Genomic DNA, 13,095 nt, shown 5'->3' with positions numbered 1-13,095 from the left:
AGTTCTTAAAATGTGTACGGAGCCTCAGGATCCCAGAAGAATCCCGATGCGTGTAGGCTATGCATCATTGAAAGTAGGAATTCAGCTGCTGGGCTGGATAAAGAGCAGGACCTAACGTACCATGATTTCCACATCGATCACAATGTTGTTGGGTTTTTGTTCACTGGATAAAATGCCGAACAAAAAAAGCCAATTTCAAGATCAGGAAAGTACCACATGTTCAAGTGGTGCTTTTGCTTGTCTTTGCACCGCCTGTAAAACACAGTCTCACCTCGCTGCTTCTCATTTTTTTTTGCCGGAACTTCGAAGATCACACAGAAGAACCCCGACTTAACACCCTGACACTTTTCTAGAACACGAAATACAATGTTGAGACTTTTTAAACAAAGCATCTGCAGTGGTGTATAGGAAGAAAGTATGTTCATCCTTTTTGTAATTTCTTACTAATCATGAGGAACGATTCTTGCTGAAAGTTCTCTCCCACCACCTCCCCCATTCTTTATTCTCCTCCAGGCTACCAGAGACAGCTGACCTACAAACGGCAGGATGGATCCTACAGTGCCTTTGGAGAAAGGGATTCCTCCGGCAGTATGTGGTAAGTCATTGTAGGTGTAGCTGTCGAGGTTTACACAACTCATATCAGCCAATGCTTCGCTGTAGCCACATTCTTCAGCTGTAACTGGGACTTAGGTTGCTGGCCAAAGCAATGAAGTTTTCATCGGAATCTCAGTGCTGAAATGAATCGATTGCTTGTTGATGTGTTTAAATCACTGGTTAGTGTTTATTTCAGGTTTACACTCCCTGCGGTCAGGCTGGCAGGCCGAGCCATCTCATGATAGTGATCCAAATAAAATCAATGCCCTCAATGGGGAGCTCCACTGCTTGCATTTTGAGGCCCACGCACAGTGTGCATACCTCTGGGTGATTTATGAGCTAAGGTGGGTATTATGATATTTAATAGAGCTAACGCTGTGAAACAGCAGGTTACTTAAACGGCAGAGAATCATAAACAAACGGCATGGTTGGATCCCTGAGGTAGGCAAAGCTGTCATGATTTGATTTAATCAGGGTTCATACCCATGGCACTGGACTGAGTGGAAGGAGTGGACCCATGCTGCTTTGGCCCCGCAGACGAGCTATCGGAGACATTGTTATAAGTTGTCTGGAGCCACTTCGCCAAATGGCTCTCGAACCTTTTTTTAAATTTTTTGAAATGACCTAGCAAACAGAAGCGGAGCATGCGTCTTAATGACTAACTACCTGGGTGTAATAACATTAAACTGCTGTGGAAAGCTTGAACTCATCCCGGGATGACTGTGAGAGGATGTGAGGATGTAACAAGCTGCGGTTTGGAGTTTTCCTTGGCGCCCGGGGTAACGAGTGTGGGTTGTGGTGGGCACGACTTAGATGGTGTACCTTCGGTTAAGCTTCATCAGACACTTTATGAATCCATCATCGACATGTTTGCATCCAAAACAAGCCCAGCTTTCGTTTTGGTTCCAGAGTTCAAGGGTAGAGCAGTGCATTTACTGTAAAAGCACCCGTGATGCAGTGTTTATGAATTCCAGCTTGTGAAAATGTATCCGAGTGGAAATGGACAGGATCTAATGAAAAGATTGAACATAATGACAAGGCTGGCAGTGATGGTTTGGTGTGCAGCGCTTGGCCATCTCTGGTGCCAAGGCTGTTAACACTGCACAGAGTGAAAGTTCACTGACTTCATTTAATTCAGACGCAGGGAGACACCGACGAGGAGCGATGGGGCCGACGGTATGTCTTCAACCCGCTGGCTCCTTTTCACGCTGAGCCGAATGAAAACTACCTTCTGTCTCGTGAACACAGAAACACAGACCAACACTGTGTGTGTTTGTGCCAACATGTACAGGTTTTTATTGCCATACTTGTGAAGACATTTCATGAACTACATTAATTCCCTAATCACGGACTCCAGCTGACTAAACATAACCTGAGTTTCAACCTTAAGCTTCATGTATAAAGTCACTCCTTTGGATTTGTAATGTTTCTTCGACAATCATCACAGTATCTTACTGTATACCTCAAGCCTGCTGCCCTTTGAAGCCTTCACCCTCAACTCTCTCACGACACAGATTTTAAAAATACTTTTTCGAACAACGAAAGCTCCAGTGTCCATATGTTCTTCCATTTTAGATAACGGAGGAAGCTGAAGTCCCAGCTAAACAAACTCCCTCCTTCTATAACTATTTCTAAGAGCGGGGCAGTTCTTTTTTTCATTTTCTCTGACATTCCCGGTAGTTGGCTCTACGTGTTGAGGCTGGCATGGCATTTGTGTCTGCCCAAAGACTGATCTGACAGCGTTAGTAGGGGTGGGTGGGGGGGGGGGGGGGGGGGGGGGGGGCTGAATACCAGAGATTGAAAGAACTGATATACTCTGCTGTATTTAACCCGATTTATATTTCCAGTCCTGTGCCAAACTGGCAAGTCAACGTTGCTGTCTTTCTTTTGCCATCGCTTGGCTGTAGAGCCTTCCCGTAGTCCAACTCATAACATTCCCCATTAAGCTTATCAACCTCGGCTTTATCATGGAGCAGCACGCCCATGTATTGTCTTCTATTTGCCGTCAGATCTACCCTTTGAAGTATGAAGCTGGATAAGGGCAGCTCAGAGAGGGAATTTGGGAGTTAGGAAACAGAAGTAAGAATCAGGAACGGGGAGAATCGGGAGAGGGGGACCTCTGGGCCGCGTGGTGGAAGTGAGCATGTCTGGGGCTGCCTTCCTTCTCCAAACTAAATCATATTTACACTCTCCAGTACCTGTTTCCTGGGAATTTAAAGCCAGTGACACAATATTACTTAACATTATAAAAATTCCAACAGGCTTGCGACTTCATCCCTAGTTTTGTCTCCAGGGAGGAATAACATCCAGCTTCCAGGCGGGGAAGATTTAGTGTTTTGCTTTTTTGAGAGTAAAGTTCCCCTTCTCCCCCGGTGCTCTTTCCTGGACTGTGCTCTCACTTATGAGCTGTGAGCACTACAAGAAACTAGAGCGCTAGTTTGTTTATTTGCTCATTTCCATCTTGTGTGTCTTTGTTTTCCTGGAAGGCAGCTTGCCTCATCCTATTAGTCAGTTGTGGTCAGGGGTGCTGTAATGGAATGTCTTGCTGTCACTGAGGAGTTGTTGGCCAAAGGCTTCAGCTTTTTCGACCACTACCGGGAGGTCTGTTGTTTATGGATGAGTGTGTGTTTATTAGCTCAGCCGTGTCCCCCGGGCCGGACCTTGGCCTTTCCCCGCGGTTCCCCTGCTCCATCGCCACCCACTAAAAACCACGACTCATAAACTTCCAGTTTGCACTCCCAGGCCAGCCAGATGCACAACCTTCGTCCCTGGGATCCGTGTTTGTGTAAGTCGCGGAATGCTTTTGGGGAAACTCCAACATGCATGCAGAAAGACACTTGATTGGGGGCTGTGTGAGGTTTCACATTCTCAAGAGCACAGCTGCCGCATCATGTGGTGGTGATCAAAGCCCGCCGCACCATTCTGCGCCCCTCCGCGCTACTTTTTTCTCCTCAGACCCGTCTGTACATATCAGTCCTTTCTCCGTCTGTCGTTCACAAAAGCATCCCTCCATCTACAGTCTGTTGACAGATTAAAGGAGTGTGACTGGTTGGGAAACTTCTCACTCTGTTGACAAAGTGATTGCAGTCAAACTCTTCATATTTTTTTTGGTGGGGGGGGGGATTTGTCGGCACATGTTTCAAAGGATCTAAAGATACATCTCCTCTCTTATCTCCTTCCCCTCACCTCTCCACCTCTTCTTCCTCTAGGTTGACAGCATTTGTGCTGAAGTCCTTTGCTCAGTCTCGGGGTTTCATCTTCATCGACCCCGAGGAGCTTCGCGCCGCCAAGTCCTGGCTCATCAAATATCAGCGAGACGACGGCTCCTTCCCCGCCATGGGCCGCATCCTCAACAAAGACCTGCAGGTAGGCTTGTGTCTCGGTGGGGGTCGGGTTAAAAGCAGGAACGGCGGTGGCATTTTCAAATTCAATTCCAGCCCCGTAGCTACCCCCAAAAATGTACATGATTTAATGGAATGAATTATTGGGAAAAAAATATTCCTCAGACGTCATTTATGCGAATGTGTGCTTGTGTCCACAGGGAGGGATCCATGGGAAGATCTCCCTTACAGCGTATGTGGTAGCAGCTCTCTTGGAGACTGGGATAACCACCGAGGTAAGCAGCCCAACAGAATCACGACCGCTCCTCAGCGGTGAGCTAAACGGTGTTAATGTGACGGCACTTTATTAACAAGCCCCGTAAAAATACAAGTTCATCTACAGCGGATGCAGTGTTGTAAAAATGGATTCATGTCGGTTGGTTAAACGTCTTTTCACCGGTGCGCTACCTGTCCCACTTACTCCGCCCACCAGGCTGCTGGGAATATTCGTGCATTTCGTGTGTGGACGTATCGCTGCATTCCTGATATTTGTGAAGATGGATGTGCTGGCAGTCAGCCTTCTCATCTTTGTCATGCGCCAGTGCTGCTAATCTAATATCTAATCACGTTTTGGACCACATCAAAAGATTTGGTCTGACGGGCAGAGACGATTAAGTTCCGTGAAAGACACCTCGGTTGCATTCCTCCCTGTCTCCTTTCTGCGTTTTTTGACTTGTTGCCCTACTTATCTCCCTGTTCTTGGCTTGTCTTTTCTTTGCTCTCTCACTAATAGCACTAATCACTGAACGACATGGGAAAGGGAAGAGTTACAACCTAATTCTGGTGAAATCCTCCTCAGCATGTTTTGAACAAAGCTTCTGTAGCTCTGATTGTTTTTGTCTTTGCGCTCCATTTGTCCACATAGTTGACTCTTTATTCAGCATTTCCTCCTCTACTATCTATCCCAGAGGGATGGAGTCTGAGCTTCTGTCCTTTTTACAACTGATAAAAACTGAAAAGGTATCCTTCACATCAAAGCAGAACCTTCAACCCCCCCCCCCCCCCCCCCCCCTCTCCAATTTCACTTCATTAAAAGATGACTGCTGCAATTAGAGTGAGTGGCTCTGGAGGCCTATCATCTCAGGGATGAGAGGGAAGGTCACATCTGCATGAGATGAAAGTCAAACTCTCAACTTTTGAATGGCCAAAATGAACGTTTATTCAATAACTGCATTTGAGAGGAGGAGGCGGTTGTGAGTTTGGACAGTGCAGCCTCTGAACAGTTGAGCGGAGGGATGATGATGGTGACGATGATCTGTGTGTGTCTCCGTGCGTACATTTGTACGTGCTGGTGTGTGCGTGTAGAGGGCATGTTTTTGACAGTTATTTTGTAGGAAATCAATGTAGTTTTAAAGATGAAAACTTCACAAACACTGAATACAAAATTTATTTTGTTACTTTTAACTGTTCAATGTTTTATAAACTGTCTGTGGAACCACCATCATTCACAAGTGCCCTGCATTGCAAGCCTGCTCCCATCAACACCACGCTCAGAAATCCTAAATATTGTGTTTATGGAGGCACCGCCATAATAAAGCAAAATGTAAGTTAAAAGTAGTGAATGGTGCTGTATCACTTTAACTAAAATACACCTAAAACAGTTCACTTGACTCACACATTTACAGCTTCAAACAACCGGTTATCAACAGTTGGAGAAGAAATGTACATAAATGTACATCTGCTTGCAAATATGCTACAAAAAAGAATAAATTCAGAACATTCTAACAAAAATGACACAATGTCAACCTCTGCCATCTCTTCTAAGCTGTTGTTCATTTGTGTTCGTCTCGTGTTCTGTCCTGTCTGCTCCAGGAGGAGAAGGTGGCAGTGGCCAAAGCCAAGGATTTCCTGGAGAGCAACACCTACTCTGCAGATGACCCGTACACCACGGCCCTGTCTGCGTACGCCATGGCGCTGCTCCGCAGCCCGTACGCCCCTCTGGCCTTGCGCCGCCTCAACCACATGGCCATCACACAAGGTACTGCTTCACTGTGAGCAAGTCACCAGGACAAAATGAGAACATATTCAAATGTAAAAACATGTCGTTGATGACTTTGCAACAGCGTTACAGTTGAAGCCTCCTGCGCTAAGGCTACTTACAGAAGTGACTGAAGGAAGCTGCTGCAGCAGTAGCTCTATTCACCGCTCCCTTCCCCCCTCTGTTTCTTATCTCAACGTTGGGTTTCCTTTGGCCATTTCCCTTCTTTTCCTCTTGACTGAAACTTTCTGCAAGTTTCAGCAGATTTGACAGAGTTCAGTGGAACACTCTTTCTTGATCACAATGAGTTTATTCCCCACGTACAACGAAGACGCAGAGCTTGGTTGCATAGCTGCTGAAAGATCGGGACAATGAGGATATGGATACAATGAGTCGTATGATCCAGGATGCCCTCCCTGTACGCTCTCTGTCTTCATCTCACTTTGTTTGTCTTTGTAGATGGACTCACCCACTGGAGTCTGACTGGCAGCACTATGACACATGAGGACACTTTCATGGGCTTCAGCGATGGCCTCTCTCAGTCAGGTAAACTCATTACTACCTACCTTAGACGTGAGTATTATCTGTACCTGCCGTCTCCTCGGCCAACCACACAGATCTGATATTGTCTGATTTCCCCCAAATAAATCCAAATAAGCATCTAATTCTTGTTTGTTCCCAGTGGTGTCAGCAGAGGTGGAGATGACAGCATACGGCCTTCTGACCTACACCCTCCTGGGGGATGTGGCTTCTGCCCTGCCTGTGGTCAAATGGCTCTCCCAGCAGAGGAATGCCCTGGGCGGCTTCTCGTCCACACAGGTAGCCCGTCTTGTCTGGCTTCTTTTGTCCTCTGGTTCAGCATCATTCCAAGAGCTAATCAAATCAAACAGCTTTTCTCTGTCTGACAAAAATACCAATCAAAGAAATGACAATGAAAGTAACCAGAATCATTTCAGTGTACTCTGTTTTTGATGACGCAGCAGTTAGGGTTTAAGTCACGACTGTCTTTAGTAAAGGTGATGTCAATTTGCTGTTGCCACGAAAGCAACTGTAATTTATTCATCCTAAAAACAAAATGGTTCTTCAACCCCTGTGCAGGACACGTGTGTAGCTCTGCAGGCTCTGTCAGAGTATGCCATCCTGTCCTATGTCGGAGGGGTCAACCTCACAATCTCACTGGCCTCCACCAACCTCGACTTCCAGGAGACCTTTGAACTCAACAGGGACAACCAGAAACTCCTTCAGAGTGCCAAGGTAACCACATCCATAGAAACAGTGAATTCATGTGTTTAGGGCAAGCAGTAAACTGTATTTCCTGTGCAGATGAGGCACGACAATCGATTTGCTTTGCTGCTAATTTTAGATGTTCGTCCAGGTTGACAGCGCTTTATCAGCATTCACGAGTCGTCAACTCTACGAATGATTGCCAGCAGTTCAGAGGCAGCATTAGAAAAACTCCAGCGCTGAAATGCAATGGAGAAACTTTTCCCTCTTTATTGTAGTGATTGACGAGCAACTACCGGTATGTGCCAGAGCCGGTCTCTGGCATTAAACATTAATCTCTCTTTCTATGTCCGGCTGTTAAGTAGCCAGGACGCTTTCACACTGCCAAACCAAACCAGGCTTAACTGCCCTGGGTTTCCCAGAAGCACCTTGTTGGTCTGTTTATTTTATAACTGTTTTTTATTGGCCTGTTTGCCCACGCATTACACATTTAACAGTGTGGCTACGCACCTCCTTGGCCAGGGCACTGTGGCGTCAGGTCAGGTCAGTGCGCGTGTGTGTGTGCGCGTGTGTGTGTGCGCGTGTGTGTGTGCGCTTGCATGCGTGTGTTAAGTGCTCCAACGGACAGCCCGAGTGGTTCAGGTGAGAGTGCAGTACGTTCTCTCTGCCGGGCATGTTCCTCTACTGTGATTAGTGGTGTCAGCTTAATTGGGGGCAATTAAGGCCTGCTGGTTAGTAGCCAGGGAACCACTAGTGGCATTGCAGCAGCCTACAGCATTCATTCACTTGATAAATGATTCATTCACCTCTCCCTGCCCCCTCTGACTTTCTTTGTTTCTCTTCTCTCTCTCCTCTCTCTCTCTTTTCAGATCCCCAGTATCCCCACAGGCCTTTTTGTCAGCGCTAAAGGAGAGGGCTGCTGTCTCTTGCAGGTATTGTAGTACACACTCCCAACAATAGAAACATTTGCCGTCTTGAACATTGTCCAAAGGGGAACCATAACGCTCGGCATACTTCCATCAGCTCACAGCAAGAATCTGCCGGTACAGTGGTCCCATAATGCCTCAATTCCTCCCTTAAATTGGAGTAATCTGGTAGAGTTTAGCCAGTTGTTTTGGAATGTGTTGATCGTTCCTGTGGTCCCCTGGACGGGATGCTGTTTACTTCCTACCTTGTCACAGATGCACAAAAACCTCTTTCATAAACAGAATCATTCTTCTTCCTATTTGTTGGATGATATTCTGTCCTCTCTTCTTATCACCTGTGTTTATACATTCGTCGGCTTTAAAAACCAAACAAGGCATGACTGAAAAAGCACGGGCGATCAGAGGTGTTTACGATCCCGTTTTTCCGGAAACCTGCACGCGAGGTATGACTTGATTTGACCGAGGCAGAGCCGGCTACAGCAGCGGATGTTGTGCTCTGCTGTGCAGCGCCTGAAATGTCTTCCAACTCGTTCTCACACACACAAACACACAATTTCTTTCTTCACACCTCTCGCCCTCTCTACTTTCCCTCCATCCGCACCTCTCCGTCAACACAGCCCTCTGACAGCCCCTCAGGCCAGCAGCACCTGGGCTCTAATGAAATACAAGAGTGGGGCAATCAAAGAGATGTGTGTGTGTTTGTAGACACACTGTATGTGATGAGTATGTGTCCTTTGCCTCAGGATTATTATTTAGTAGCTTTGCAAAGGTCTCAAATCAGACTGGATGATCTACTGAAAGCATGCCTCGTGTCAAGTGAATATGATTTGTGGTTTATGCGTGAAAGCGCCGCCTTTTTTTCTGACGTTGTTGTCTTTTCAAGGCCAGAGGTCTTTCATATTTGAACTTGTTTCCAAATGATAAAGCCAAAAGTTAATAATTGTTTTTCTTCATACAAAAGTATTGTTTTTTTTGGCCAACAAATACAAACGTGGTTTGATAGCAGATATTACTGCGAGGCTATACCTAGGGCACCTCTGGCCAGGCCGCTAGCATGGCCAGAGTAACTTTACGATACAGGGATGTCAAACCACAAAACAACTAAGACAGTGAAAGTAAACATTCAGTCGGCATTGGCCAGTCCTTTCAAAGTGATATTTGTAATGTGGTGCTTAAATGTTTTCCTTTCCAGCATATAAAGTCTTAATTTCATGGATATCCTTGTGGAAAAACCTTCCCGCTGCTCTCTGTGTGTCTGTAGATCGATGTGTCTTACAACCTACCCGACCCAGTGGCCAAGCCAGCCTTCCAGCTCAAGGTGGACCTGAAAGAGCCTTTTCAGGAGCGACACCTGCAGCCCCCCTCCTCCTCGTCTTCCCGTCACCCTACCTCGCGCTCCCGGAGCCGTGCTGACAACCGCTCTGAGCTTAACCGGAAGCGGCGGGCGCCCATCGAAGACGACGACCCAGCTGCCCACCAGGACAAAATGGACTTCCACATCTCCTTAGAAGTTTGTGCCAGGTAGAACACAACAACTACATAACAGGAAAGAAGCTGGCGTCGCAGGAAAGCCCAGCTCTGCTTCTAATCATTTTCACCCTGACCCCACTCTCTCTGTGTAGGTGGCTCCATTCAGGATCGTCCAACATGGCCGTCATAGATGTTCCCATGATTTCTGGTTTCCGAGCAGATGTTGAAAGTCTAGAGAGGGTATGTAACCACATTAATGTCCCAGATGTAAGTGGCTCACAGACTGTTACACACGCAGTGGAAGTAGTCAGGTAAGTGCCCAAACTGAACGGCAGGTGGAAGGAGAGACAGATGCGGCCACATCTGGAGACCATTCGACGGAAATGCAGTATGTCATGGAATTCATCAGACTCCTCCGGCTTCCTTTGCAAACCCCCGACTCACGTGCACACTCACACAGGATGCATCCTTCAACATACTCGCATAAGCACAGATACTTTAGATATGGATGTTTTTACTGTGGTACAGTGGAGGCTGTTGTGTAAATATTAGTCGGAGGAGGGAAAGCGGCGCGTGATTGCCTGACATGATCTCCATTGTTGTAAGGAAATGGACGGAACAGCTCCTGAAGACTTACTTCAAATGGGACGGGCCCCTCTTAGTGCTGCGTGTTACACACGTGTGTCCTCATGTGTTTGATTGTGTCATAGGCGATGGAAAGATCATTAAGGCGAGGGTCCTTTTTGATGGTGTTTTTTTTGGGTGTGACAAGAGAAGGACCAGCCGACCGTAGAGTTACAATGTCTCAGGGTCAATGACTGTCAGGCCTCTCTGGGCCAAGTACACGCACCTCTTCGGGCCCTGTAAGATACAGACTTTGCATAGTTTGCAAAATAACAGAGGCAAGAGACCAGATATACTGTAATAAACAGAGGACTGGATTAAAGGAGTATCAGACGTGGGATGGATGGGTTATTTCTGCCGATGGAGAGCGAGAGAAAGAGATGATTAGTTTCAGGGCTGAATCCAGGTCAGCTCCCCAGCCATCCATCAGAGGCCTGTCCTTCATTACCACACAGTTATAGGGCCTCAGTCTGCAGGCTTCCACCTCTAAAAGAGCCACCTCTCTGGCTACCTGGGGAGATGTTAAACACGGCACACATACGTACACACGCACACTCCTGTGAGTGTGTCAGTTGAAGCTGACCCAAGTTGTAGTGGCTAACAAGCTCAGTTTACACCCCTGCTGGCCTCCCTCGGAGTTTTACTGCTGCCTGCCTGCCTGACTGCCACTTACATTCCTCAATTTATGGTGGCAAGCTTGGCTTCTACAGTCATGTCTAGTTGCTTTCATGGAAGCTGTGGTCATGAATGATGTCGATTGACTGACTGGGAGCTACCACAACCATTGCCTCTTATCACCCCAATATAATGAGCTTCGTTTAACGATCCGGAACACACCGTGGGTTTAACATTTGAGCTGAGGGAGTTCATTAGCAATGTGTAGTTGCTAGATAGACAAACAATACTTTCGTAAACAGAGAGGCCAGTTGAGTAGTGTTTGTGTGCGTGTGTGTGTGAGAGAGGGAGAACGAGTGTGTGTGTGTGTGTCTCGGTGGCGCCAGCTCAGGCTGAGCACCTCATAAACCCCTGCTGTCCAAAGGCTGCCACCTTTTGACAGAATGAAAAATCACCCCGTGGGGGGAATTGACTCTGCTGGCTCTCTATGCACACACTTACATTTGCAGCAAACAGCTTCCCCGTTACTCATTCATACACTCATATTTACTAGATATGGTCATGCATGTCTGACCCAACTATACTTTCATCCTCAAGGTTCACAAAATACCAGGAAGTCTCTAAGTATGAAACACTGATCAGGCGATCTCAGAGGAAAGCTATGGACCCTTGTTGATTTAAACTAATGAAGGCCTAAAGCCAATTCCATGATTGGTAACCTGTACGTTTTCCACCCTGCAGTCATGTCATGCACTCATGGGTGAGTACATATGGCTTCAATTCCAGTTGTGGCCCACAGAGCACATTCGAGTGCAAGCAGCAAGCACTGCCTCAGTCAATCCAGGGGTTTGTGTGATGTATTTACTCTCAGTGAATAATGAACCCTGGTTAGCATGAGACGGAGCTGTCCAGTCCGTCGTGGTGCTGATTACTATTGTCCGTGTTCGTGACTACTAGTTGTCCATTAATGTTGGAATCAAATGTCCAGCTGGCTTAGCTATGAGCCATGTGCTCTTTGTCCATGAATGGTCCTTTTGTACTCTTAATCAGCTACAGACGAAAGTCTTTTCAGCATCGGCCATAGCGTTTACTTGATCCAGATAGATATAATGCATGAAAGAAAGATGTCTTTGGCTCATTTTCAATTGTGTATGCATTCATGGTGCATTGTTGTGAAACTGATATTTTTAAAGAGGACGTTGCCGTGTAACATGTTACAGTTTAGGTGGGTAAGATGGTAAGGTCACTAGGTTACAGGGCAACTGAGAGGAAAATATAGTTTCCACTAAACCAAGGACATAAAAATACACACATACCCTACAAAAGGTCTAAACAAATTCCAGCATTAAACTTGTGTTGTGTGTGTTTTTTTTTACATACTGAGCCTGATTTTTCTTTTGTCTTACTCAACAGCTGCTGATGGACAAGCGAGTGGGTCTGAAGAGATATGAGCTGAATGGAAGAAAAGTATTGTTCTACTTTGATGAGGTGAGTTTAGTCCAAATTGTGTCTGTCAGAGCTCATTCCAAAGAAGACTGTATGTGTGGAGATGGTGGATGAGTAGAGGGCTACTCGCCAGTGTTTGCACAGGGTTTTGTGTGAGTGTGTGTGTGTGTGTGTGTGTGTATGTATGTGTGTAAAAAAGTGTAATCGTATGCATACATTCTTTTTTTTTTTTGTGTGTGTGTGTCACCCCTTCTTAGATCCCCAGCCAGTGTATGACATGTGTGGCCTTTCAAGCTATCAGGGAGTACATTGTGGGCAAGACGGCGCCTGTTCCGGTCAAGATCTACGACTACTATGAACCAGGTGTGCATGTGACGAATATTCAAATATATTGAATATTTAACAAAATGTTCAAAGATATATTTATTTGGCATTTTCGCCTTTATTTGACTGAGGACAGTGTAGAAATGAGAATGACATCAACTGGCCCGGGACGTTACTGTTATATGGAATGTGCTTCAACCACTCGGCTCCCATGCGCTGCAGTAGTGCAGGGAAGCTTAGAAACTCGCCAAGCTATGAAGTGGCTTCTTTTTTTTTTTGTAGAAAATTGGGTATTTTTCTTTTAAGTTGATGACCTAGTTATGGTGAGCGTCATCATTGTTTTGTCTGTGTGGATGTGTGAACGTGCTGGTGTGGGTCTATGCTTTCCATGCAGCCTTTGAGGCCACCCGGTTTTACAACGTCAGCGAGAACAGTCCGCTGGCACGGGAGCTGTGTGATGGGCCCACTTGCAATGAGGTGGAAAGTTCAACCAATCAGTGGATAGGTGAGACTC

At 46.4% G+C, this 13,095-nt stretch overlaps 1 protein-coding gene across 1 annotated transcript in view; it reads left to right on the top strand.

The window, feature by feature from the left end:
- The window catches only part of cpamd8 (C3 and PZP like alpha-2-macroglobulin domain containing 8), a 36,918-nt gene that overhangs the window by 17,725 nt on the left and 6,098 nt on the right, over positions 1 to 13,095 (top strand). The window contains exons 28-40 of the mRNA XM_079267632.1: positions 514 to 595; positions 3,804 to 3,960; positions 4,136 to 4,210; positions 5,787 to 5,952; positions 6,412 to 6,498; positions 6,635 to 6,771; positions 7,051 to 7,206; positions 8,046 to 8,108; positions 9,364 to 9,623; positions 9,725 to 9,812; positions 12,225 to 12,299; positions 12,515 to 12,620; positions 12,976 to 13,086. Of these exons, the coding sequence (XP_079123758.1) occupies positions 514 to 595; positions 3,804 to 3,960; positions 4,136 to 4,210; positions 5,787 to 5,952; positions 6,412 to 6,498; positions 6,635 to 6,771; positions 7,051 to 7,206; positions 8,046 to 8,108; positions 9,364 to 9,623; positions 9,725 to 9,812; positions 12,225 to 12,299; positions 12,515 to 12,620; positions 12,976 to 13,086 (1,563 nt within the window). The remainder of the gene's footprint in view (positions 1 to 513; positions 596 to 3,803; positions 3,961 to 4,135; positions 4,211 to 5,786; positions 5,953 to 6,411; positions 6,499 to 6,634; positions 6,772 to 7,050; positions 7,207 to 8,045; positions 8,109 to 9,363; positions 9,624 to 9,724; positions 9,813 to 12,224; positions 12,300 to 12,514; positions 12,621 to 12,975; positions 13,087 to 13,095) is intronic.

This window comes from Melanostigma gelatinosum, assembly GCF_949748355.1.
Source record: "Melanostigma gelatinosum genome assembly, chromosome: 4".
NCBI lineage: Eukaryota > Metazoa > Chordata > Actinopteri > Perciformes > Zoarcidae > Melanostigma > Melanostigma gelatinosum.
The sequence above is the reverse complement of the archived record's forward strand: the minus strand, read 5'-3'. Positions and strand labels throughout refer to the sequence as shown.